We start from the raw sequence: 27478 nt of genomic DNA on the forward strand, positions 1-27478 counted from the left end.
GTGGTCCAGCCCTGCAGGAACTACACGTTGCATGTTTATACTAAAACAAAATATAACTGTCCTCTCTCTTTCCACCACGTCCCTCCCTTGCTGAATGATTGTTGTTCCACTGTGCTTGCCAGTGGCTGCGCAGCGCGCTGTGGCATCAGCCAATGGTGGAATCCCCTGGTTGCGTGTCTGGACTGGATCCCCTGTGAGGTTACACCACGTTGCCACTGCTACAGCAAACATTGCACCCTGCCACAAAGTCTTGCACATGTGTGGGATTTTGCTGTTGGTGAACAACGAGAGGGGGACAGAATAATCTGATGTCAACTGCCCATCTTACCTGCATCTACTGCGGCATTTCAAATGAAGATGCACCGACTTACACCGACTTCTCTCTTTAACAGGAAGTAACAAAGGATGACCAATACAATGTTCTCTGGCAAAGAAATTTAACTTAATTTTATTAAAATATTGAATAGACAACTTTCTCACCAAGTTCACAATAAAACGTTTAACCTCCTGAAAGAGACATGATAAACAAATACAAATTAGTTTCCAAATCAATTTTAAATATTTAAGACGACCGCCCAAATGTCCAGCTCATGATAACCTACCCATGACAGGACTGTGAGAATGTGTGGGTATCTACAGATCAGTTTACTCAAGAGCTAGGAAACCATTGTGTTTACTGTTGGAACATAACCATTGCTTTTGCTAAAATGTGCAAAGTTTTCCATCATCACTTATGCTCGCTGTCTGACAGGCTATAATTCCTCCAAAAAAAAAAAAAAAAAAAAAAAAAGACCCAAAAAAACCAAGAACACAATAGAAAGAAGTCAAAGACAATGACAACAACAACAAAAAAAAGGACAATTTCCCATATCTACTCCATTATCACTTAAGACAATGTAAAATCAACTACTATTGTGCAACTAAATGGACTACATCCAACGGCTTTGTTTGTGATAACACGAGGAAAAGAAGTTGTGCAGGATCTTAGTCCAGTCTTTGTTTCCTCTTAAGGCAGGTAAGCTTTTAAAGGTCCTCTTCATCAGAAACCAGTGCGGCCAGATAGAAGGGTGTGCTTCACATCACAGAACCTGAACCAAGAGAGACCCGTCCGTCTGTCTTGAGCTTCCTTCAATGTCCATTTATCGCTGTCTTAGGTAGGTGTGCGTGCATGTATTTACAACTTTTTACCAAATGCATTGCCACCGTGGAGCCGCTGAATACTTCTTAATACGTGCAGTGATAAGCAAGACACCACCCTCCATGTATCTTTATGCCAACCTCTTCATGTGTACATCCCATTGCTGCAATCCCATCATCACTCACTCCCTTCCATCGCTAATCTCAGATGCACTTCTTCCCTCTCCCCTCATTTCCTTTTGATACTTTCTTGATTAGCTTGGGTTTATGTATGATTGTATGTACATTTATAGATCTATATTGGCATCATGTATGTAGAGAATTTGGTTGCACTGAGCATTTGGACTATTTCAAAGAGGAGGGGAAAATGGAACGAGAGCAGGAAGAGGAGGAGGAGGAGGAGGAGGGGCAGGGCTGTCTGAGCTTCTAGAAAACAGGCAGTCTGGTGGAGGTCAGAGTACAGGCATTGATATCCTCAGTGTGAGAGGCTCTGTGCAGGGACGGTTCTGAGGCACTGCGGTTTATCTTAGGGAGGGCATGTTGGAGAAGTTCGATGGAGGACAAGATCTAAAAAAAAAAAATCATAAATGAGAAGAAAAATAAAAGATTAGTCAAATATGACACTCTTGATCCAGATCCAGTTTGATCTAAACAACTACCGACAGAGGCGGCTCACCTGCGGGAAGAGCGGCCTCTCGTCCTTGGACTTCTTGATGCAGTCAGCCACCAGCCTTTTCATGGCTTTGGGGCAGTTCTTGTAGAGCTTACTGAGGTCTGGGGACAAGTAGCCTCTTCCAACCATGAAAATAATCTGAGGGAGAGTCACAGAAAAAAAAAACAGATGAGACAGAGGGAAAATGTATAAAATATTTTAAAGTTGAACTATTGATCCAGGTCTGTGCGATAGTCAGAGACACCTGATCAATACTCAGTCAGCAGTCCACCTCAGAGATACTTTATAAATATGGCCAGTGAGTCTAAGGTGACAGGCATCTAAAACACTGGAGCTATTGTAAAGGCATGAGTGCATGATGCTGCAGAGATAAAGGATGATAGGAGTACTCTATGTGCTTGCCAGGTCAGCTGAGTACAAAGTCATTCTACAGTATCAAGGAGACTAGGAGTACAACAGTGGATCATAACAGCACTTATGGGCACACTTTGTACAGCAACTTTAGCCTGACTCCAATACAGGCAGTAAACCGAACTGAACAAGGAGGCAGACACGATCTAGACCAGGTCTTGTGGCCTGTAAAAGGACAAAAAACCACAGACCACATATGCGCACCCAAGCACCCCTTTTCTCACACACGTACAGGGTTGTGTTACGGGGTCTAAAATTAGGCCAGTGGCTCCAGGGCGCCCGCCTCTGTTCCATGATGGGCCTTAGGCCAGCTCCACAACCCCCTTCAGACAGCAGCCCAGTGTCTTTCCACCACCTTCTGGCCTGGTTTGCAGCCCGACACTGGGACCCAGGCGAGGACCAGAGCTCGAGACACGTGTCCGATTGTGGCGGCTGTGTACGGCTATTTTTGACATGAACAAATCTACCAATGTAGCAAAATTGTGCACGTCTGCAAAATGGTTTTGCAAGATAAAACGATAAAAAGATAAAGTTTGTGGAGGACAGAACAACCGAGTCTCATTATAGCCTGTAAATGCATGAGCTGCATTACCGCCAAACTGCCTGAAATACAGTACGACATCTAGAAACGATTAAACTTTACCTGATCTCTGTTTGCGATCAGGGAGTATGGGAGCTCTCCCGTCATGAGCTCAAAGAGAACAATTCCATAGGAATAGACGTCAGACTGGAAGCTGTAAGGATTGTTATCCTGCATCCGGATAACCTCAGGAGCCTGTGGACACAACAAATACAAAATAAACATGAGTACTTGAGTACTTCTTTTTTTTGTTTTTTGCTACTTTGTCTGTTGTTGTTGCTGTGATACTGACCATCCAGAGAATGGATCCAGACGGCTGCTCCACCTGATGTGAGCCGCTCCACCTGGCCTTCACCGTAGCAAGGCCAAAGTCCCCAATTTTCACCGTTAGCCCTTCGTGCAAGAAGATGTCTACACTACTGTCAAGGAATTTACAGCTAAAACAAACTTAGTGTGCAGCACATTGAGAAATTGTATCCACATCATCCATAAGGCACAAGTACAGACTTCAACGTAGCTGATAAAAAAAGATACTGTTGGACTTCATGTCGCGGTGGATGATGTTCTTTGCATGCAGATAGCTGGAAATAAGGAAAGAAATTAGACCAGATTGTTGTTGTTGTTTTCCTTCAGTGCAAAAAATGTCACACTTCAGGACTTACTCCATGCCCTGAGCTGTCTGCCTGGCGATGTCAATGAGCTGGATCATCTTGAAGTTTGTCTCCAGGACGTGAATGTGTTTGTAGAGGCTGCTGCCCTCGCACCACTGGGTCACAATGGCCAGGTTGTCCTTCGTCATGTAGCCCATGAACAACAGGATGTTGACATGTCGTGTTTTCCTGCGACGGAGGGGGAAGAGGAAATCAACAAAACAAAAGATAAGATAAAAGTTGAACGATGAAGATGATGCGCACACAGAGTTCAACGCTTGCTGCGTCATCCAGCGTTTTCTTACCTCAAGACGGCCACCTCGTTCCTGAATGCCTGGAACTGCTCCGGTGTGGGGTCGGTTACTTTTAAAATTTTCACTGCTACATCACCTGTGACAAAAATACTCAAAATCAGATCAGAAAAATCTACTGTAAGCTCAAACAAAAAAGCAATGCTATACGCCCACTTATCATTTTGCAACCATTTCATGCATCAATTAACTTACGTCAAACGGTTGCCTGCAATGTGTAACTGTGAAAGTGTTTGTGGTTACACCTGAAAGTGCCCTGCCCAATCTAAAATGCATTCCTACCATGCCATTTCCCTTTGTATACAGTTCCAAAGGAGCCTGAGCCGATGCGGGAGTTAAGATACACCTCGCTGGCTTCAATCTCCCAGTAGTAACTAGAATCCCTCTTGTCTCGGGGTCTCTGAAATCGAAAATGACGTAACGGATGTGAGTGACACAGATTGAACACTGGCGGTTTTCTTAAGCCAACATTGGGGTATTTCTTCTACATACGTCATACAAGACAAGACTAAGTACTTACAATTTTGTTTTTCTCATGCGTGTTGAAGGACGGGGCCCTCTCTCGCTGGGCAGGTGCAGGGGCTTTGGACTGGGACCAGCCTGTGGGGCTCTGACTGGGGGAACTCCCACCTTCAGCAATAAAAAACAAACAAACAGGGAATTCAGGATGGGTGACTTCTAAATCATTTACACTGTAGAAGGAATAAGGAGAGGACTTTATGGTGTGTCAGAGGGCTAACTCCAAATAATGATTTTGGACGTTGCCCAAGCGACCTGAAATTGCCAGTCTGCACAATGCATAATGCAAGACAGTGACCATAAAATGTACACTAAGTGGGATATAATAATTCACATTTGGCCATGCTCTACAGAAGGGTAAACACACCATGTGCTGGACTATATGGCAAATACTGAAGAATTTGACTTTGTCCCGTTTCTCCACCTTCTCAAGTTGCAAGCTTTCACTTGTATCAGTCTCACCCTCTAAAAGGAGAGCAGCGTCTGGCAACAGTAAACCAAATCTCTGACACAGACGTCACATTTGATAATGGACAAGTACAGAAGCAGACCGTTGGAACGGAAAAAAATGTATGAAGATTGATGATAAAAGTCTGTGCAGAGCCTTTTTTCTCGTTTAATGACCTATCACGTCCAGATTATTCTCACATTATTACTCTCTGCTGCTTAGCTATTTTGAAATGACTATTAAATATGGTGGGTAGGCTTCAGTTTCATATGCTTTGATGAGAAACATCTCGGTTTCGGTGGTTGTGGGCAGGGGATAGGCTTTGATGTAAATTCGCAAAAAGAAGTTTGAAATTTGAACACGACGTCAATTCACGATTGAAGGGAGAGATGTGCTGGTGAGCGTGAGAGGAGGAGGTGGTGTGATGCAGCACAAAAGTGCATGACATGAGGCCAATGAAAAGGCAGAGTGGGCACTTACCCGAGTCATGATCACGCATTGCATCCTAAAGAGAAAAAAAACACAGAGACAGTTCTGTTAGCTCGCTCAAACATTAAAAAACACACATTGTTTGCTGTCACTCATGGTTTTGACTTCAATACTAAGAAGTGAATGCAGATAGCCTGTTTGCAAGGCATGCCATTCAGACTGAACACAGTCACTCTGCTTTCTAACCTTTTCTGGACTCTCAGGTGAGGCCTCAACAAAAGACTGGGAGAAGTGCACAATACCTACTTTCCTCTTCAGCCAGAATCTATGGCACCAGGAGGTGGGGGAGGTATTCAGGCAGTCTAGCTACTCCCCAACAGGGTACAATACAACAGGCCAGTGAGGACAGGAGGGAAAGGGACAGAGTAAAGTAAAGTGAGGAAGGAACAATGACAAAGAGTGAGTGATGCTCAGGTTTCTGTGTGGACAGAATACATGGGAAATATTCTATGAAGCATGCAACACTAGTGAGCCGATTATGCAAGAGCAGTGGCAGTGAAAAAGCAGAAACTAGAACTGAACAGGGGGAAGTCAAGTGTCACACATTTTAAAATCACTAAAATAAGATGCCATCAGGGGAATAACACAAAAAAACAAACAGGCTCAACCCTGTCCAGGTGGATTACTTAACACAGAGTGAGATAAGAAGATAGAAAAGAGCACGGGGAGGATAGTTGGAATGCCTGAGATGTACGTAGGAGGGCAAGATCACTCTCAGGCAGGAGATATTTTAGGAGTGGCCGCCTGAACCTACAGGAGTACCCAGGGGCCCATGTGGTGTGTAGTTACCTCAATCATGCTGCTGTCTACAGGCAGGGTAGTGCTAACCATGTGGACGTTGGGCGTGGAAGTGGAGCGCTGCCTCTGGGAGAGGCCGCCACCTGTGGGTGGGTAGGGCGTGGTGTAGTTGAAGGCATGGGGGGTGGAATATCGATGGGCCGAGCTGGAACAAGGTGAACGAGGAACAAATATTAAAATCAAGCGACTATTGTTTGACTAGAGCTCGTTTCACTGCTTCAAAATGACACACACACACACACATCGCTGACATTTAACAGAATAACAGATGCTGAATTCTGTCACTTCTTTAAAATTGGGCCACTGTGGGTGTGGTGGTGGCGGCTGGCGCGGGGGCTTTCTGGTTTCATTTCTGTCATTTTCTCTCACTTAGCCTCTCATCTGTTTATGTTGTGCCGTCGACAAACTGGTACCATACACGTAAAAAAAAAAAAATCAATTGGGAGCATGTTTTTACAGCTCAAAAAACAAGTCAGACTGAAAAATTGCACTAAGAGGAAGTAGTTATTGGTTCATTTTATAATGGCCTTCCCTCTTACCCCCCCTTTTTTTTGGCTTTCTTGACACTGCAGAGGTATTTTGCCCTTCATGTATGCCAAGATCTGTACTGGCTCAGCTGAGGAGTACAAAGCTCACCAGCCAAATATGTTAATCTCCAAACAATCCAAATATTGGTCTGCCTCGAGATGCTCCCTTTTACAAGCGTAACATCAAGTTAAACCATCCAAAATAATACGAGTAAGAACTGCACAGTGTCTGTAAATCAAACACAGAGCTTTGAATTTTTCTCAAAGGCCTTGGTGCACCTCCTTTAAGTGGACTAGTACCTGCGCTGTGCTGTAGCTGCTGGTTAAAATGGGGACAGTGGAACTCCAGCTGAATGAGGTATGTAAACAGAGATCACATTACATCACGCGTATGACCATAGGAGTGTGCTCCTTCAGAACAATCCCCCTTTTGGCAACGAAAAACTATGTTTCAAAAGAGTGTTTGAGATTGCTCTGCGTGGAACAACTTGATACTTTGGCAGCTCAGAGTGCTTTTTAACCATTTTTAAGGGCTTCTGAAACAACGGGCTCTTTTCACTACATCAGCCCTCGGCCTTGGTAAGCCCCCATAAAGCTGGGAACGTCATTAAAAGCTGGATTTGATTCAATTGAGATTAAGGTACTTTAGAAATGAGAACATAAATCAATCATACAGCTTATTCTTCTCAGCCCCTGCGTTCCTCCAAAGAATCATCTGACGCTCGACAAACTCAGGAACACCTTCTCTGCTCAGATTCTCTTACACCCTGACATGTCTCAGTTGCACTTACTGTACATTTTATTTACCTGATCTCCTTGTACTTTGTCGGATTGAACGCATTTAGTTCTTAGTGATTATTCCTACATCTCCCACTGGAGTGTGAATAGTACTTGTAAATCCCCTTGGATTATTAGATATAAATCGAACTGCGTGGCGATCAACATGCCAAACGACAGAAGATGTCAATGGTTATGTAGAACTCTACATATAATACATAACCCACCCAACATTTCAAATTCATTATGCAGTAATTTAAAAATTAGAGACTCTACAAAGGTAGATTTACTACTTCCTGCTTTTGTCAGGGGTTGGTGGTCCAAGAAATACACAGACCATCAGGTCACAATACCCACAATTCATGTAATCTATATTCTGTGGTACATATGTGCTATATTGTTTCAATATTTTCTTAAATGTGAATATGAAAAGATCAAGATGAAAACTTTGCCTCGCCTTGGAAACCGTGTTAAGGATTCTCTCATTCGTCGGGACGTCAGTGGTGGCAGGGAAGGGGCACCGCTCTCACCAGGTGTTGGACACAGCCTGCACACACGGAGCAAAACAAGGTAGGAAACGATCGTAGTATACAGTGTGTTGGAGTGTGTGAATGCTTGACCAAGTAACAGCTGACGGCCAAAGGCTGCAGCGGTAGTCATGTAAAAGGGTTTCTAACTGCACCATCAATGATACAGATCTGTGAATCATTATAGTCCTGCAGCCTGCATGCAAAATAACAGTAACAAGCCTCTGTTCTCAGTGCAAGTATGCAAAGCCATATTCAGCGTGTGCAAGCTTTGACCTAGTCAAGATCTGCAATATCATTACAGCTTACTTTCCTTTTTTTCTCCTTCATCTTACACAATGCAGATTAAATTCGATTAAAATGTAATCAAACTAGAAGCTTCCACACAGAGAACGGGTTAAGTTTCTCTGCTCAAGTTATCGATGACCCTTTTACATTATGCTTCCATTTCAACTTGCAGACACTTACAGGAGTTGTCTGATATTGCTCCAGTCCACACACATCGTGGGCACTTTGGTGCTACAATGCTCGTGGAATTTGTAGCCGCATGTTTGGCAACGGAAACCGTTCAGAAGAAACTTCTGGCAAATATCACAGAATGCCAGCTTCAGATATGTTTTCCGAACCTAAAAAACAGGAGAAAAAAAAAATTATACTCATTTCTTCAGCAGTTACGCTTTGAGGGTTGAGGATATAAATGCTTCAGGTACTCACAAAATTATGTGTTGTCAAAGGAACATGATCTAAAACCTCCACCAGCAGCTCTTCCCCGATCAGAGAGGTGGAGTCAGTATTCCAATCCATGCGAAATTTTTTACTGTTACAGGCAGAAAACAGAAGATTTACATGATTGGTCGTCACCGCGACAAAACAACTGAATGAACAAAAGAGAATGTGAGCCATGCAAAACTCCGATCTCATTTCCCTGGTGTCAAACCCACAACAGTCCAGCGCTCACCTCCTCTGTCCCGGATGCAGCCTGAACACAGCACAGCACTGAGGCTGCAGACCTCGCACCTTTAATGCTTTGATCAGGCAACTGTACAGAGTCATACCCGGTCGCACGTTCACCTGAGAAACAAACAAACAGATGGACTCAATCTCTAACCTGCAAGAAAGTAAAACAGCTTCATAGGCCTTTAAACAACTGAGTGAGCACCAGTGCAGTATTACTGAGGCCGTAAGTGGAAGTGTGGAAATCTTCTACCCTGTGGTGCAAATTAACTCACCACTGTGCGCTGCTGGTTTGGGAGGTAGACTCGGATGGTGCTGCTAGTCTTGGAGTCGGGCATCTTGCTGTCATCTGAGGAGCGACGCTGGCAGGGGTAGCTCTGCACTATGGTTGGTGAAAGGCACGGGCCCTCGAACGCAGAGTCCTTCATACCGAAGCCGTTGCTCAGAGTCTTCCACGCTCCCTGGAGGTGCTCCATTAGTAAAGCCAAGTGCTCTCAATGGTCTGAATAAAAAAAGAGAAAAGCAAAAACACACACGTACACAAACAGTATTAGTACTCAGAATATTTGATGGCACACATCACCATCACCAATTGGCTTCTTAATTAATATTACATAAGCTCTCTTTGCCAGTATGTTGGTGATGTGCAGACTCAGCATGCAAGTGTAAATGAAATACTATGTAAATCTTTTCAATTATAAAAAGAATAAGCCCACTCCTCCATATCAAAGTTTAAATGGATTCTGTGAGATCTCTCGTTATATTATCAAACACTAAGCCCTGTAGTTTTGAAATGTGGCTTTAAAATGTTCATATCAGATAGAACAGATTGTCTAAGTGTCAAGTTTTCACAGCAGGGAGAAAGGTAGCAAAACAAAGAGAGAACTGGTTTGGGGCATTGAGGATTTATCAGAGATAATCTCCAAAAATATTCTCACCAACTACAACCCTCTTATATAATCGTGTGATTAGGGCCAATTCTACTAAACACAATATATACAATCTCACCTGTTTAGTGGATATTGAACTAGTTATTTACAGAATACCACGTTTGGTTGGTTTTTACCTATACCAGTGAGAAGCAGAATGAAGACGACACACAACTAAAACTCACTTTTACACACAGTGGAACAAAACTGGTAAACAAAACATGATCTGCTTTGGAGAACACTTGACATGTGTCAGTCAGGCAGTAGCCTGAGGAAAAAACACTTGAGTTGTTACAACTCCAGTTGTACTTTCCCTCTTCTGCTTTGTTTTCAATACAAAATGTAGGGCAATATATGTGTGTGTGTATATATATACACCCACCGAGAAGGTTCTCTAATTCTTGGTATTCATTTTCAGTGTGTTTACTCTCACCCTGCAAACCTCTTTAATTATTTCTGGCGTGTCTTATACAAAGAGCTGCTAACACCGACTATTACTGTAGTTAGTGGTTAGCTGTCACAGCAGACACACCGGTAGCCTATGTCACTAGTAGAGAAAAGCAGGAACTTGGAGGACTGTGAGTCTCCCACCCTTCCCACCATGCTGCAGGAATTGTGTTCAAAACAAGAGCTGTGATCCATCCAGAAAAGGGTATCAACACAAAGAATGTGAAGTCCACATTAATTAGACTTCATCTGCTTAGATTTGTTGCACACAAAGTGGTCAGTCTGCGTTAAACACAGTCAAACTAAACTTTGCAAAGTCACGGGCAAGTGCTACATTCACATAAAGACTTTCTGTAGAGCTTCACTTCAGTGTCCAAAGTCAGAAATGTAGGTGAGATCAATGTCAGCAGGTTAGCATATTTTGGCAGAGTTAAGGCTGAGAGCCTCACTGGGCATGACTACAGATCGCCTTCGCAATTAAATCAAACTTCTTAGGAAAATGACAACACGACGCGACTACAACTGAAACGTGTGCACAACTACAGAAGCTGCTACCTACCACGTATGTTTTATCAAAGGCCGAGCAGATCCAGATATAACTGTGAAATTGCCCGTAGGCCCTTAGGAAGAGGCCAACTATATCGCTAAAACTTCAATGCATGTAGCTCTATTCCCCTTCCATTCAAATTTCACTGCTTCACAAACGCTACATTCTTCTTGTCCGTGTGCCTTGAGGAGAAAGAGGTTAAACAGTTGTAGTTAATCGTTTCAAACCATGAACTCAAAATGTAGCAAATGCTAGGAGCCTGTAGCCTGTGTGTACTCACCAAGAGAAGTTAGAAAAGTTGTGCTCCGCCATAACTTCAGGAAAAAGTGGCGTCGGTGACATCATCATATTTGCAACGCATTCAAAGAAAAGAGGAAAAAAGTCGAAGTTGCTACAAAAACCCCTGAAACCGTGTCAAATTAAAACTTGTATCCGGTCAAATGTAGCGACGCCGAGAGACGTCGAGACCATAGGCGGGTCTCCACTTTTACTGGCCACCTAAAATAATAAGAGGAAAAGTTTTTATCTCCCAGTCGCGGTAAATAGGAAAGAAAAAAAAATCCCGTCGGACCCTCAAAGTGACACGACGAGAGGGATATACTCTTTGGAGTCCCGTGTGGAGCACTTTCAAATTAAAACTCCAGTAAATCGCTCGTCGGTGCTTCGCTTTTCAAATCAATATTTACTTTGTTGAGGAGAAGGTGAAAAGGTTTGAGTTGGTGTCGTGCGTCCGTCTGACGCCAGTGATTGAAACAGGACCTTGCAGTCATAACAAGAGTTGCAAGCATCACTCACACTGCGCAACTATAGCACACAAACTTAAGCCCTCCCACCTCGGTATTACCGTTGCTTTCTTTCTTTTTTTGCTCTTATAGAAAATCTACAGTAGATTATTTTAAATGACAGGCTCTTACTACGTGATAACATTTTGCATATCCGACATTTAAAGTCTATTTCTGTTACCTATGTCGCCTTTGAGACTGCAGTCCCAGCCCAGGAGCTCATGTTGCAGGAGGTTTATGTTTTCGCAGCGAGTTATGAAACGTTAATGGATTTCAATGTGCATTCGTTAAAGTATTAAATTGCAACAGTATCTTTTGAAAAGCATAAAAAAGAGGCCCACTACCGGTTTGGAGAGAAGGAGTGACCAAGTGTTAACTAACTCCAAGTGCACCATCATCTGGACACATGGGGACAGTGCAGCACTGAAACCTTGGGATCATTTTGGAGATGTAGCCTATAGTAGGTTATTCATGACAGCAATGTTACATTTTACACATATGTTCAACAAGAGGTTACTGTAACTTGAGAAAGGCTATAGCAGCGGGAAACAATATGGAGAACAAGTTACAGCCTACAATAAACCCATTTGGGGGAGAAAAAAAACCTTACAGAATTGCAGTCTTAAATTTACACGGATATGAAATGTTTCCAAACAACAAAACAGGCTTAAACATAGGCTTATTGTTTTCCCCAAACTGACCCTGAAACAGTCTACCATTGTGAAACCGTATAGCCTTTTACACTCACCATGTGTTCACCATCTCTGTAGCATCCCAGTCTGGATCCCCTGAGGTCCCCTAATCACAGATGGCTCATAGGTCCTCTCAACGAGCTGGAGTTGACACCATCTGAGAATAAAGCAGTCTCATAAACATCCCTGGTCAATATGTCTTGATAGGTTCAGGACATATTGTTTCCATAAAGAAGCAAAAGCAGCAGGAATCAGATTCATAGACCCATTATCTGTCCCTATTTAACAGAATACTGTACTTTCAATCTTCCCATGTTACTTAACAATTTAGTCTGCTTTTCTGAAAGTGGCATTTTTCTTACAGATATCCCATCCAACAAATAGCAGAAATACCAAATACTGTTTCTGTGAAGATGAGGGCAGGGCTTTGTCATTGTGGACCGTTTTAAGGTACCCCACCCCACATGCAACAATACCACTGTATTTCAATGAGCAGTGGGATGTCATGATTAAAGAGCTCATCATCGATCGATGTGCCACAGGTTGTCCTTTTTTCCCCCTACTTTGCGTTAAAGGTTGTGAGATGTAAAATGGAGACTGCAGGAAATAGAAATTGCTATCGCAGTGCTTTATAACCAAAAGCCACCTTAAGACTGAGATGAATGTTTTTTTTTCCTACTTATTGATCTGACTGAGCACTCAGGCCGGTTAGCTGAGATGCTTGCAGCTCCCATGGACTGTTTCCTCTATCAGTCCTCTTGTATTCAAAATATGATGCAGCCAGGGATCATTAACCAAGAAGAGTCTGCATCAGAGTTAACAAGAAATATGTTTGGAAAATCACCATTTTGAATCAAAAGGACACATCTCTTTGATTGTTTTGACCACGGACTGATGTAGGCCTCTTTACACTCTCATTACAATTCCAGATGGTTTCTGTTTTACATTTTAGCTTTAAGTTTGCAGAAACATGTCTGTTTTGTTGCATTAGTTTAGCTTTGGGGTGTTCACAGACAAAGTTCATATTTTATCTGTTGTCACTAAAGGTGTGAGAGATTTACCATATACTGGCATCTCTGTACAAGTTGTGACTCTACAAATGTGAGTCAGAGTTATGCCTTAGGCACTGCTATTAATTAAATAGCTAGATTAAAATCAATTTGATTAAAATGGCTGAAAGTGGTTAGTGGAGAGTTTAGAAAAGTTATTAGCCTACACACATCATTATGCTTAAAAAAAAAACTATCATAGGCTACCTTTAGATTTACTGTATCTCAAGCAGTTTATATTGATAAATTAAGGCAAAACAAAAAAAATAATGATCATATTAAAACCTTCAGCAATTCCTGATGAATGTGTGCAGTGGCATTTTTGTGATTTTATCTTAAAGCTCTTGTAAAAGTCTTTGTTTTCATATTTTGGAAAGTATTGCATGAATTATTATAATTCAATTCAAAACAACTTTATTAATCCCACAGGGGGCAATTCATTTTGAGCAGCAGGTTGTCGTGGTTTGTATGGCCTACATGTCCCACAATAAATAGACAATAAATACATAATCAGTACACACACATAATAATTTGCATTACCTAATGATCTTTGTAATGGTAGAAACATTTAGTAATTCTAATGTAACTATGTTGCTTTTAATGACGCAATAACACGGCCTAAGGTTTGCAATTTAAAAAAAAAAAAAAAAAGTTTTAATGTTTAAAGCAGATATCAGTGGAATGTTTTTGTTAATATAAGTCCTAAATAGTCCTATTTTCCGTCAGCAATCACTTACATGAAGTATTTCAGCCTAAACACGAGTCTCTCCGTCACTCTGCTCTGCTGTAACCCGAGGAGAAAATTTTCCTTGTGGGATACAAGTGTTATCCAATGAGGGGAGAGAACGGCATGAAGGGCTGTGTGTGCAGCCAAGGGATGCGCGTGAATGTGGTGACGTAGCACGAGGACCAATTGATGCCTGACAAGGGCGGGGGCTGCTAACTCATGGTGCGTTCAAGGAAACTCGTACTTTGTGTTTTTCCTTCCTGTGAAGTCATACCAGTTCGATCTGGTACGAGTTCACGGGTCGGAAGTTACGAGTGGCCGTTATAGGGAACTTTCACAGACAACAGGACGGTAAAAACACGAGCTACGGGTTACCTGGAACGCTACCAAGTCGTAGTTGTGACTTGAAGCTGTAACTTACGGTTTCAAAAGCCTGCCTTGAACGCAGCATTAGCCGAAACGGCCGTGAAGCTGATATCTGCTTTAAAAGTAAGGCAGTAAATAAGGTAAGGTTGTGTGGTGTTCGGGTCTGTGGGACCCGTTTTCATTTTTTATCAAAAGAAAAATTAAATGATACATTATTTTTTCAAACTCAGATTCACTGGCCTTGGCTCATTTTCTGTGAAGAACATATATCAAAACTCATTTTCAATGACCGCACACTGTAGACCCCCCCTACACGTTTATATTACATACAGGGTGTTCGGGTCAATTCAAGCACTCATACTCTGTCCCACCTACAAATTGGGGGGCGGGACACACCTTTGCCAGGGTGGTTCCTTATCAAATAATAGCCTACTAATAACTGCTTGGATTTCTATATCGCTTTCATGGCACCCAAAGCACTCAGAAACCATTATTTATTTTATACACATTAACATGGTGGTGAGCTACGTCTGTAGCCACAGCTGCCCTGGGGCAGACTGACGGAAGTGTGGCTGCCATTTCATGCCAAACGGCCCCTTCGACCACCACCATGATCATTCATACACGTTCAAACACATTCACACGGGGCAAGGTGGGTAAGGTGTCTTGCCCAAGGACACTACGACAGCGACTAGGACAGAGCAACCCTCTGGATGACCTGCTCTACGGCCTGAGCCATTCCCGCCCCAATTGATCACTACTGATCAAGACGGCCAAAAGATTATGCTGAGAGGGCCTTGCAATTGATTTTGGAAGAGACAAGCTTCTGATGATGAAGAAGAGGTTTCAGAATGTGAGGACCACAATTCTGAAAATTCAGAGTCTGACAGTGACAAAAACCACACAAAACTCTCTATACAACACATGAGGGGCAGCCCTCATGTGTTGTATAGGCTGGTGTGAAATGGCAATGTGTTCGATGGGGCTGATGGTTACTCTATGTGTTCAGCTTGAGTTATGTCAACTGGCCTGAATAGGTAACATTTCTAATGAAGTTAAAAATCAATAGTTATGAAAAATCTTGTTTCATTTGTAAATTTGTTGATTTAAATATCTTGATTATAACTGATTTTCTTTTTTTTTTATTAGCCTACATTTTATTAAAAAAACTAACAAAAAACGAGTAGCATATTAATTCATGAATGTGATCCAACAAAGGTAAAGGGCAAATATTAACCATATATGCTGTTCATATGGCTTGTAATTGGGATGAAGTAAACATCTGTTGAATATTTTAACATAAAATTGTTTGATTGTGTTGATTTGGAGACCCAAAAATGCAGCGGGTCCACCAGACCCACGAACACTGGCTGAGTAACAAAAATATGAACACCACACAAGGGTTAAGTAGGGTTAGTCGATTTAGGGAAAAGGGCCATTCCATCACCGTGATTGGCTGAGTCATAGAGGCGGTGTCCAGACATTCTCGTGTCTGATTGGCTGCTGGCCGAGTAGGTGGCCAATGACTGTGCAGATTTTTACTGAATGACAATTCAGGAACTCCTGCTTCACACCGCATGTAGCGCAAAGAAGGAGGCGTAAACACTGACATAGCTAGGTAGCCAGCGAGGTAAGCAATTAAACGGTACTAAAATGCATTTACTCATGAAATGTTGTGTGTGTCTAAACTTTGAAACTGTGTCGTGTTAAAATTGACTACAGCGGGAAACGAGGTGTGTAGTCGGGTTTTCTTTTGTTGCAAACGCGCTGGTTTGGTTTGGTCTCACTCACGGAGCATCGGGTCCTCGGTCCGGCCTGCTAACGCTAGCTCGTCACAACGACTTTGGTGTGTGTGCGTGCGTCTCTGTGTATGCGTGTGTGTGTGTGTGTATGTGCGCCCTGCGCGGGAAATTTTGTTTTCACGGTATATTCGCGTGGATAGCCGACGTGGAATAATATACGGTAAATCTTTATCGCTATAAGAGCTGAATCCTCACTTTCTTAACGGAGAAATGAAGCTCGATCGTCGACGGAACCGTGCTTCTTGGTCGTGATCGTGAGGTGATGGTGCTAGCATCATGTGCTAGCACAGACACAGCAGCAGCACCACAAGTTGACTAGGCCCACGTTAGCGTAGCTTCAACCTTTGGCATTTGATTTCTGTTTTTGCGAGCTCAAAAAAAAAAAAGACAGGACGGAATCACGTTGTGTAGGTTTTATTTACCTAGCTTAGATGGCCGCCGCCGCCGCCGCCGCGGCCGTAGACGCGTAAAAAAGGCGAGTCGAGTTATCCTAACCGTGGTTTAGACTTTGGGCTTGGATGTTTTAGCAGATGTTAAATCAACACAACACGACGCGGTGTTGACTGCCCTCTGGAGTTAGCTCTCCTAAATTAGCATACAATCCACCACGGCATGCTCTCCCTCAGCCATTTCTGTAGCAGTCAGCAGCAGCAGCGTGTAGCAACATATTGGGGCTGAGTAACGGAGAATAAGCTGAGTTTTTTTTTTACTTGTCTCCAATTCTAGACGAAGAACTGGTGGAAACGAGCGCCCATGTGGCTACAATAGAAATAATATTTTATTGATTAGGTGGTGAAATGTAGTTATGCAAGTTAAACAATATGAGGCCCGGCGGACATTTGGATGACCAACTGCATAAATTATAAGCAACAAGTTAGCCGATTGTACCAAAGTAGTTTTTCTTTCTTTCTTTCTTTCTTTCTTTTCTTATCTATCTGCCTCGTGCTGTCATCATCCCACGTCGTCTTCTGGGCTCTCACTGCGTGGACCTTGATTACTCATTGACTCACATTCTTCCTGACTTGATGTCTTTAGCAGCAGTCAGCAAACTGAAGTTTGGCCCGATCACAACATGATTCCATTGAGGAAATCGTGTAAGTTAGTTTAGTAGGTAGTTGTAGTGCGATGGCCGATTTTGATAGACTCCACAGCTGCAAATTTACCCCTTTTGTCTGATTGTAGATTAGACCCCCCCTCCCCTCCCATCCCATCCCATAGTCATACCACTGACTCCTGCAGTCCTGATGTGAGTTGTGCACTATAATTTGATATGGAAAAACTGGTAAAATCATTTTTCCCCCCAGATGCTATTTGATTCTATTCGTTGATGACACCTTGTGTACACTGGCTGCACCATTTAAGGAAGAAAAAAAAACCTACATGTGCATCAGTTGTTCACTTACCGGCTAGTGCTGGTGTGAACAGCTGCAATCCAGTGAAGTGCCAGATTATTTGAGGCTTTCACACCAAATATGACAAATGATACAACATCCCAGTGGTAGAGCCTAGGCGCATTATGTCAATAAGTCTGTAAGTAGTTTAAACAGATTTAGCTGCCCCTGACAAGAGTCATGCGCTATATTAATGTTTTTAGGTTTTAATGTCATTGTAAGCAGCTTAATTGTTTGAGAAGCTGCCTGCTAAGCTTCATTTGAACCAGAATCTGGAATATGAAAACCTCATTAAGTGGTATCTCTGTGTAATTCCTCGTGACAGGTATGATTGTGCAGTTAAATTTACCATCAATAAAACATCACTTTTTGTCTGCAAGAATGCCCATGCACGCACTCCTTGTCTAGCTGAGGGTCAAAGCTAATTTAAGTCAGCACAAAACCTTCTGGGAAATGAAGATGGTACATGCCAATCTAATAAGTGATAATAGACTTCCTTTGTGTGGCTGGTGTGAAATCCTGGTAAGATGGACCGCTGAAAAACACAGCATCGGTGTGTCCAGTCTACACAGGGTGTTCATAAAAGCTTAGAAATACTTTATTGTAAGTTGAATTCTGTTTACTAATATGGGTCATGTGTTTTTTTTTCTTTTTGTTTAGGTAATGGAGATGAGCAGCAACAGTGAGTGTTTTGGATGTGGCCGCTCCGGCCATTGGATCAAGCATTGTCCTAATGCCAGTGGTGCACGTGGACGCGGCAGGGGTCGGGGACGAGGCAAGGGTACTATATACTATACAGGCTGCACCGGCATGAGATAATGATTACAGAATACTTAGGGTGCACGGTGATCTATTTTTAACAGTACTGCATGTTTTACTCACTTATAGCGATAGTTTTGGGGCTATGGGTGGGCCTCAGCACAGCACTCTGCTGGTATATGTGTGTGTATGTATGTGTGTATATATATATTATGAGGAGACTCACTTGGGGGGTAAAAGGAATGGCTTACAAACCATGTTGTCGCTTCAAATTTTTACACCAGTGTGCCTTTGTCCCTACAGAGCTGTTCTGCTATCGTTGTGGAGACCAAGGACACATGGCCAGGGACTGTGACCAAACTGAGGATGGTGTGTTTTCTAATGCTGGTTCTAATCCCGTTCATGTTTGCTCAGTTTCTGTGAAGTTGTATTTGATTACAAAAGTAATAACAATTAAGAAATGTTGACAACCCAATGGCCTTTCCCTGAAAACTTCTGACAGGAAGTTATTCCCTTGCAGCGTGCTACAACTGCCACAGGAGTGGCCACATTTCCCGGGACTGCAAGGAGCCCAAAAAGGAGAGGGAGCAGCTGTGCTACACCTGCGGCAAAGCTGGTCACATGGCCCGTGATTGTGATCATGCCAACGAGCAGAAGTGCTACTCCTGTGGTGGGTTTGGCCACATCCAGAAACTTTGCGATAAGGTGAAATGTTACAGGTGAGTGATTTGACAGTTTTCTATTATTCTAGTAATCTCACTTAAAGCAGAAGTAAGTGGTCCGGTGGTCCGGTCCGATCGAAATGGTACCACTTCACGGTCGGAAAAATACGAGTTTCCTTGAACTCACCATAACAGTCCTCGTCCCTACGTCGCCACATTCACGGCGTCCCTTGGCTGCACACACAGCCCTGCATGCCGTTCTCTCTCCTCATTGGATAAAAACTGTAGGATACGATAAATGTTTTCTCCTCGGCTCAGAGCAGAGCAGAGGGACTGACAGACCCGTGTTTCAGACCAAACACTCTATGTAAGTGATTGCTGTCGGAAGATATAACTATTTAAGACTTATATTAACACAAATATATCACTTACTTCTGCTTTAAGCCGTTTTCGCACTAAAATTAGCGGGTCGACGCAGGTTTTTTAAACGCGGGTCGACCCGCTAACAATCGGCATTTGGCCCTTTTCCCATTGACTAAAATGAGCCGAGTCTGACCCCCCGCTGAGGGATCAGACAGAGCATAAACCAGTCGCCCCGCTCTCATCCGCGGTGCAAGAGACACACACAGTCATGCCACAGCCGCCCGCCGCGGAGTGTCCGTACGTCGAGGCAGACTCTCTGGCTGGCTGACCTGGAGCACCAGGACCGCGGAGGACAGAGAGTCTGCTGCGGCCGGATGACGGACGTCCGCGGCACAACACGTCAGTTAAACAGATGTCGCTTCTTTTCTTTTCTTCTATCGTTTTTGGTCAGTGTTCTCTGATGTTTTGATCCCAGTCTCGGATGAGAGCAGAGCGGAGCAGAGCTTTGTTTTGGTACGTGATATGAGACGCGACCGGCGCGATGACGTAGCGTCACGTAACGTTCAGTGTCATCGCGTAAATTAGCGGGTTGACGCGGGTCCGGCGTTCCCACTGCAAGCCGAGCAGAGCCGAGCCGATTAAAGACTTTTTTAACCCGCGTCGCTTGCCGAGTCGTTTGACCCGCGTCGACCCGCTCGGTGCGCCTTTCCCACTGCCACCAAAAGCCGATTGTTTGGTTTAAACGGGTCTTTTGGCCATTGGGAAAGGGGTATTACTTTCACTTTCACTTTTGAGAATATTAACTCTATAATGTTGCGTCTCCCCTAGGTGTGGCGAGATTGGTCATGTTGCTGTCCACTGCAGTAAAGCCAGCGAGACCAACTGCTACAACTGCGGAAAGGCGGGCCACCTGGCAAAAGAGTGCACCATAGAAGCCACCGCATAATCAGTGCCCTCTGTTGCCCCTCCTTTTTTCAGATTGATGGTTGGTTGTATTATTTTCTCTGAATCCTCTTCACTGGCCAAAGGTTGGCTAACAGAGGCTAGTCCCAGGCCAGTGAGCCTCTCGACATGTAATACAATGAAAGGGGTGAAAAAAATATCTTTCTGCATTCAATACAAAAAATGTTTTAGTTTGGTAGCGGTGTTATGTATAATGCTTTGTTAAAGAACCCCCCTTTCCAAGCCACTGGTGATCAGAGATGAGTAAATGGGACTAAACATATGGGAATCTATAGGACCTCTGAGCTTGTGGAAGTGTGTCTCAGTAAAATGAGATAGAAGAAGGGAGTAAATAGAAACCGAACTTCCATGTATGGTTATTTTGGTTTGTTTTAGTGGGATCTGAGTTGGCCAAGAGAGTATGACATGGAAACAGTTCATAACATGATGCATTTCAGCCCTAAAAGCAGCAATTGAGGGCGATAACTAACTACATGTTATATTGCTAAGATATAAAAATTTTGGAGGTATTAAAAGAAACACGTTCTTTTATAGAAATCTGTTTACAATTTAAATATCACTTGGTAGCCCAAGGTAGACTTTTCCTTTTAAAAATGGCTTTGGATTTTTTTTTTTTACCTTGGCAAAATTTAACATCAAGAACAGTTGTCAGAACAGCAGAATTAGGAGTTATTTGGGAATGAAAAATGTTTTCACAGAAATCAAAATGTTATTTTTGTACAATATCACTTAGACTACTGTATAAATACCATTTGCTTGTACTCAGTTTTTAAGTCGGAAGGAAAGTGCAACTGAAGTCCTAGAAAATAGAAATGTAATTTTAAACTATCAATAAAGCTGGAGGAGCACGGGGAAGAGCTTGTGTCTGTCTTGTCTGTGTTAAATACAAGTTGTAAAGCTCGTTTTTTAAAATGCTTTTCCTTTACAGGTGTTTGGTCTCCGGTGATCTGCCTGAATGATTTAAGTCTTCAAAGAAGTCCATATCAAGATAGACACTGAGTCTCAACTGTAGGTTAAACGATATACTCAGTGGATTTTTGCTTTGTTTTGAACCACATAAATTTCTGTTTTCTGGTGTTTTGTGCCTTTTGTTCGACTCTCAGCCACGTGTGTTTTTGAAACGTGCCCCGGACTTACTTGTTCGTGCAATCACACACATGCACGTTTTTGTTTACATGTAATCTCCGGTTAAAAAGAAAGAAAAGAAAAAAGAACTAAGTGGAAGAGTCACATTTCCGTGTGAAATTCCTCCTGGTTTCATGCAGCAGAAAAAAAAAAAATCTAAATGCCGCACTACTGGGGACACGAGGGTGGAAGAGATGAGCTGCGTCCTGGAGATGAGAGCCGAGGAGCAAAATGGAGAACAAAGTCTGAAGGTCCACCAGGATCCATGTTGTGCCACGTGCTGCGTATAGGTGACTCATCAGAGGATATATGCCTTTATGTGTATTAATAGAAACCCTGCGGAGGTGGGGGAACAAACACAAACAAAACGTGGTTCAGGTTAATGAGGATCAACGAAGCTGCTGTATTTAACGCAGCGCTGGCTTGTGTATGTGTGTGTGTGTCTGTATGCGTAATATGCGGGTGTGTTTTAGTGCGCGCAGGACTGAGGGTTTAGCTCCACCTCGGAGTCTAAAATGGCAGCGGGGGTTGCAGTGCAGATGCAGCAGCTTTACGGCTCTTCCCCAGCTGAGATGCGGAGAGAGAAAGACCCTCCTACTCCTCATATGACGTCACCGGGTCTCGCCCAGTCAAATTATAGACGAGGAAATTATCGGGGGAAAAAAAAAAACCCAAGCCGAGCAGAGCAGCACAACAGCCTGCGCGGCCGGAGCGAGCCGGCTCATGCTCTATGCAGGGGCCATTTATATCTATTTTTTTTAAATCCCTTTTTTTTTTTTTTTTAAATTAAAAACCGGTGATTAATAAAGGAGATGAGGGGACTCGTGTCGTTTTACCGGGGCTTGCACAGCCTGAGTAACCGTCAAGCCAGACGCAAAGCTGGGATTGTCGGTTCTCGGTGCGGGTTTTGCGGAACTCAGTCTAATAGCAAGGTACGGTGTGGAGCTGTTGCTGCCGCCTCGGCTTGGCTCGGCTCGGGGTGAACAATACGTTGTTGACACGACGATGTCTTGTTCAGATCTTTTTTATTATTTTTTTTGTTAGTATGTAGCAGGTCGACGTTGCATAACAATGTAGCACGCAACTTTTGTCAGATGTGGATGCGCTGGCGGGGCTGAAGGCAGCAAGCAGCAAGGAGGATGTGACACCAGATGCAGCTTAGGCTACTGTGTTTTCCCCCATGAGAGAGAGAGGGGGAAAAAAAACACTGAAACACTGTGTTCCCTGTTTGTTGCCTCAGCCCCAGATACAGGAACAACAGTGAGGAAAGAAGCACAAAGATCCAATTACATGTGTGTGTGTGTGTGTGTGTGTTTGCATAGCCGGGGAGATTATTTGTTATATATCAAGAGTGTAACCAAATATCCCTCTGTACTGCTGTGTCACCACACGACTCCCACTGTGAGCTGTATGTTGGAAATGTAAAGAAAGGCCCTTATTATTTTTAAACTGTGGAGCCAAATCCATCATTAATGTTGTAAGAAATACACTGTCATGCTTTTAAACAATAAAAACCAGACATTGCACATACTATAAAATGAACCTTAGTCATTTAATATGACAAAGTGTTCCTTCTGGATTCTGATTGTAATTCTTCTGGTGTAAGAATGGAGCTGTGTGCTTGGGTCACAAGTCCTGTTTGCTTCCCTTTCATAATTTGTCACGTTAAAGACCATTAGTGATTTAAGCGATTCCTAATTTCACCCCCCCTAGGTTTTCATCACATTGCTCTGTCACGTTTCAAATCATGGCTGTGCTCCTTGACTGTCTCGCTTTCGGTTTAGCTGACTAACCAGTTTCTTCTTGTCCTTCCCCTGTTGCAGACACAGCCAAGCTTTGGGCTGTTGTTTGACATTGATGGCGTACTTGTCCGGGGAAGGATGCCAATCCCTGCAGCAAAAAAGGCGTTTGAGAAGTTGGTCGACTCTCAGGGACAGTTTGTGGTGCCAGTTGTCTTTGTCACAAACGCAGGGAATTGCCTCCGACAAACTAAAGCAGACCAGCTCTCTCACATCCTGGGAGTACCTGTGAGTTTTCTAAAGACGATTGCTGTATGCAGCCTCGTGCATAAAACATGCACTTCTGTTTTTTGTATTTATCCTGTGTGCACTGTGAAGTAACCCACCCCTCACACTTCATCTGTTTGCAGATCACACAAGATCAAGTCATCATGTCCCACAGCCCCCTGAGGATGTTCAAGAAGTTCCATGATAAATGTGTGCTGGTGTCAGGACAAGGCCCAGTTCTGGAAATTGCTAAAAAGTAATCCTGGAAATCCTGATTTGTTATGTTTTCTATGCTTAATTCCAGGTGTACTTGACTCCTAATCCTCCTCATTTATCCATAACTCTCTTGTCTTTAGTCTGGGCTTCAACAACGTTGTCAGTATTGATATGCTGAGGGAATCGTACCCGTTGTTGGACATGGTGGATCACAACAGGAGACCCAAACTGCCGGTGAGATATTTAAATGTTTATATATACGTTGATTGTGGAAAAATTGAATTTTTTTTTTTTCTTTCAGTTTTAGCACCATATGTTTATTTTACCTTATGTCATTTCAGTCCAGTCCTGTTAGCAACCTTCCCAAGGTCGAAGGTAAGAGCACGTTCCTCTTATTTCTTCTTTATGTTTGTTCATACACCAGTCCCATTCTTATGAACATAATATCGCAGTAACATCATCAGGTTCTTTTAAATTGTGTACAAACAATCATTTTGAGGATGAACTGATTAGATTTCGGTGGTCAAAGGTCAGCGTCACTGTGACCTCACAAAACTTAAAAATTCATGTGCTGATTATGACACAATTTTACACACACGTTCATTACGAAGAAGTCAAAGGTCGGCCTCATAATGATCAGTAAAAACATTTAATGCCGTAACACATGAAGAGTTTGTGACTGTATAACATGTAACTTGGCCGGTTGGTGGAGGTTTACAACTGCAAGGCGTTAACTCTAGTTGTGATAAAATGTCAGTGATTTAACCTTTTCCTGTGCAGCTGTGGTTCTGTTCGGGGAGCCGATTCGATGGGAGACCAACCTGCAGCTGATAGTTGATGTCTTATTGACCAATGGTAACCTCAGTAGTGTTCACCAAACCCAAAAGATGCCTCACCTGCCCCTGCTCGCCTGCAACATGGACCTCATGTGGATGGCTGAGGCACATTCTCCACGGTAACCTTTTAAAAACAAGCGCTGTCACAGAAAATTGAACACTTGGGAGTTAAAGGCATGAATTGAATGTCTTGTCTTTCTTCCTCCGTGTCATTGTCTCTCAGGTTTGGCCACGGGACGTTTCTTGTGTGCCTGGAGAACATCTACAAGAAGATAACAGGCAAAGACCTGAAGTACGAGGCGCTCATGGGAAAACCCAGTGAGATGACCTATCATTTTGCAGAATACCTCATCAGAAGCCAGGCCATGCAGCGGCAATGGAAACTTCCCATCACTTCCCTTTACGCCATAGGGTAAGACACAGAGTCTCTCTCTGCCCTATGTATTTATGGGATAGAGATACGATTTGCACCGGGATCAGAACCCAGGGGGCAGTTGTCGGCCTGAGAAGTGAAGCTCACTTCCGCGTTCAAAAAACTGCAATCCCCTCGGCTGTCGCTGGGGGCTGGTGTCAGAAGGGAGCATCTCTCCATTGACCATTGACATGTTAAAATCGCCGACTTTACAGCTTTAAAAAACATATTTACAGCCTGGTGCCATTACGTTTTTTAGTCTCAACCGATAGTTTCTACCCCCACACACACTCTGAGGGGGGTGAATTTTTTTTAACTCTACCGTTTTACTATTTTTAGGTTTAAAATTCTGGCCAATTAGGGCACGGAAACGTTGAGTGACAGGTCCAAACAGGTCAGTGGACAGCTGCTTTGAGGCCAGTGGGCGGGTTCTTGGCCGGTAAATCCAACATGGCGCTGTTCAGGCCGCCATATTTGAGTCACAAAAACGACTCCCCAAAACCAGTTCGATCTGGTACGAGTTCACGGGTCGGAAGTTACGAGTGGCCGTTATAGTGCACTTTCACAGGCAACAGGTCGGAGAAACGCGAGTTGCAGGTTGCCTGGAACGCTACAAAGTCGTAAGTCGTGACTTGAAGCTGTAACTTACGATTTCAAAAGCCTGCCTGGAACGCAGCATTAGCCAAAACGACCGGATCGCTTACTTCTGCTTTAAGTAAATTGAAAAGTGCTGCAGGAAAACATGGAGGTAACATTACTGAAGTGTTACCAAATGAATTTGGTGAGAAAATGTTTGTGAAAAACAGAACCTCCATGTCAGCTGGTCGCAAAAGTGTCAGGACTTAGATGTTTCACTTCAGCTTTTTACCACAGTTGTGCTGGTATAGCTCTTCTGTGGTGGCGTGTCGGCGCTTGGTCGTTGTTTATTGCAGAGCAGCAGAAAACATTCTTGCACAAATTGTCAATCAATATTTATTGCTGCACACTAAGTAACCTCTACCCTTCTGCTCTCTCAGGGATAACCTTATGACTGACATCTATGGCGCCAATCTGTACAGCCGCCACCTGGAGGAGAGAGTGGCTAGAAAGAACCCCAAAGCCATCGCAAAGATGGTGGCCGCCACTGGATCCACCACGGCGGTGCCCCAGGAGGAGGAGATGGACAACCTGTGGGAGAGCGAGCTGGCGCTGCCGTCCGCGACGTCCTGTAAGTCTGTCCTCGTCTGCACGGGCGTCTACAACCCCAAAGCGGAGGTGCCCAGCGACGCCAACCGCTGCATCAAAGAGACTGTGTTCCACGGCCACCGGGACTTCAGGTTCGACCCGGCGCTGGTGGAGCCGGGACACATCGTGCAGGATGTGGCCGAAGCCGTCGACCTGATCTTTGAGCAGGAGAAGTTTGTGCCTCAGTAGAGTTTTGAGGAAACAAGGTTTTACATGAGGGTGGAGGCACAAAAGTAGAGGAGACGCGAGGCGTTAAACCGGGTACACCGTTTTAATGCGTAAACCTGTGGGAGCCTAACACTGTGGACATCGTTTAACCACCTGATAGGGCATTGAGAATATGAAAAATATGGGTCATCTTCTAAATTTTCAACACTGAGAAAAACTTTAGAGAAAATTAATCATGTAACTGTTACAGCCAACTGCTCTTTTTCTATTGTTTTTGTGATAGTCTTTACTTACATGTTTTTCATTAAGGAAAAGTGTAAGATCTGCCTTATTTGACCCTACTAAATATTTTTTTAGTGATAGTAACGTTTTAGATTATTACAAATCCTGAAATCATCCTATATTTATTACAAGATTTTACCAGTGTTTTTAAGAAGCATATTCAGAAAACATTTGACCTTTATTCTCAAGGTGACTTTTTATTATTACATTTTTAGTCATTTGTTTACCTTACCATTTATCCTGGAAAATCTATGCATGAATATAAGAGTAATACTTGTACTGTAAAAGAAAAGAAAAAAACAACAACAACTGTTTGATGTGCAATATTGTCCTCTAATAGTACTGTCTGTCTGAATGATGTCTAGTTGTGAGAGCCTTGACCAGTATTTGCACAAATCAGAGACCTTCATCTAAATGTCATCATTATCAATCATTATCATCTTCCTGCCATAACCTGTTACGTTTAACCTATAACGGTGTAGTAATTCCAAAAGTAAAAGCTAATCAAGAATTTATTTAGATACAAATACAATGCCAATCAAAAGCTTTTACCTTCCCATGTTTGACCATTTGTAGTAATTCCCTCATTGTAAATACCTTAACTTAAGAAAATAAAAGGAACAGTTACACAACCGCTGTAAACTGTCTGTGTGTGTGTTTGTTTTAAACAGAGATGAGAGATTAACAATTAACCAAAATGACCAAGATATACAGCATATCCACATAATTCAATGTAAATGTTGAATTGTCTCAGTCTTAAAAGGCCCATAGGTTTGACAGATCAAACAGAGGACAAATATAATGCAGGGTGATTCATAATATGTGGATATTTCAACACAATAAAAGTCAAAATATTTTATAAATGGGTTTTCCCTGGTGCGTTTCTGGCCTTAATGAGTAAGATATTACCGTAGGTTGCACTGTTAGAA

The 27478-nt window shown here is 43.1% G+C and overlaps 3 protein-coding genes across 16 annotated transcripts; 2 read left to right on the forward strand and 1 right to left on the reverse strand.

The window, feature by feature from the left end:
• Positions 1–432: 432 nt before the first annotated feature.
• Positions 433–16413, reverse strand: raf1a (Raf-1 proto-oncogene, serine/threonine kinase a). 4 transcript variants are annotated; one of them, XM_085782619.1, is made up of 18 exons: positions 16338–16413; positions 12255–12355; positions 9077–9303; positions 8806–8918; positions 8562–8664; positions 8316–8473; positions 7778–7867; positions 6008–6161; positions 5210–5234; positions 4283–4392; positions 4045–4162; positions 3757–3841; positions 3464–3640; positions 3336–3382; positions 3094–3212; positions 2865–2996; positions 1814–1948; positions 433–1704 (listed from the first exon to the last, which is right to left on the reverse strand). In XM_085782619.1, exons 3-18 carry the CDS (start codon positions 9275–9277, stop codon positions 1564–1566), a joined length of 1908 nt encoding a protein of 635 aa, XP_085638745.1. In that variant the 5' UTR covers positions 9278–9303; positions 12255–12355; positions 16338–16413; the 3' UTR covers positions 433–1563. The 4 variants fall into 4 exon arrangements, with proteins under 4 accessions (XP_085638745.1, XP_085638743.1, XP_085638742.1 ...); XM_085782617.1 differs by lacking the exon at positions 16338–16413 and adding an exon at positions 5405–5524 and having other exon boundaries at positions 12255–12361; XM_085782616.1 differs by lacking the exons at positions 12255–12355; positions 16338–16413 and adding exons at positions 5405–5524; positions 11005–11473.
• Positions 15911–21135, forward strand: cnbpa (CCHC-type zinc finger, nucleic acid binding protein a). Of its 10 annotated transcripts, none has more exons than XM_085782622.1 (5): positions 15911–15970; positions 18194–18314; positions 18596–18661; positions 18795–19011; positions 20146–21135. In XM_085782622.1, the coding sequence occupies exons 2-5, from the start codon at positions 18197–18199 to the stop codon at positions 20261–20263; spliced, it is 519 nt and encodes a 172-aa protein (XP_085638748.1). In that variant the 5' UTR covers positions 15911–15970; positions 18194–18196; the 3' UTR covers positions 20264–21135. The 10 variants fall into 10 exon arrangements, with proteins under 10 accessions (XP_085638748.1, XP_085638756.1, XP_085638753.1 ...); XM_085782630.1 differs by having other exon boundaries at positions 18813–19011; XM_085782627.1 differs by having other exon boundaries at positions 18194–18308.
• Positions 21136–21584: 449 nt separating this feature from the next.
• On the forward strand, positions 21585–27195 carry LOC146984963 (haloacid dehalogenase-like hydrolase domain-containing 5). Of its 2 annotated transcripts, none has more exons than XM_085782621.1 (8): positions 21585–21656; positions 23229–23432; positions 23555–23667; positions 23768–23861; positions 23969–24002; positions 24408–24582; positions 24687–24875; positions 25892–27195. In XM_085782621.1, the coding sequence occupies exons 1-8, from the start codon at positions 21600–21602 to the stop codon at positions 26286–26288; spliced, it is 1263 nt and encodes a 420-aa protein (XP_085638747.1). In that variant the 5' UTR covers positions 21585–21599; the 3' UTR covers positions 26289–27195. The 2 variants fall into 2 exon arrangements, with proteins under 2 accessions (XP_085638747.1, XP_085638746.1); XM_085782620.1 differs by lacking the exon at positions 21585–21656 and adding an exon at positions 22037–22337.
• Positions 27196–27478: the final 283 nt, after the last annotated feature.

Source organism: Trachurus japonicus, chromosome 7 (assembly GCF_045865225.1).
Source record: "Trachurus japonicus isolate A0001 chromosome 7, Traja_1.0".
Taxonomy (NCBI): Eukaryota; Metazoa; Chordata; class Actinopteri; order Carangiformes; family Carangidae; genus Trachurus; species Trachurus japonicus.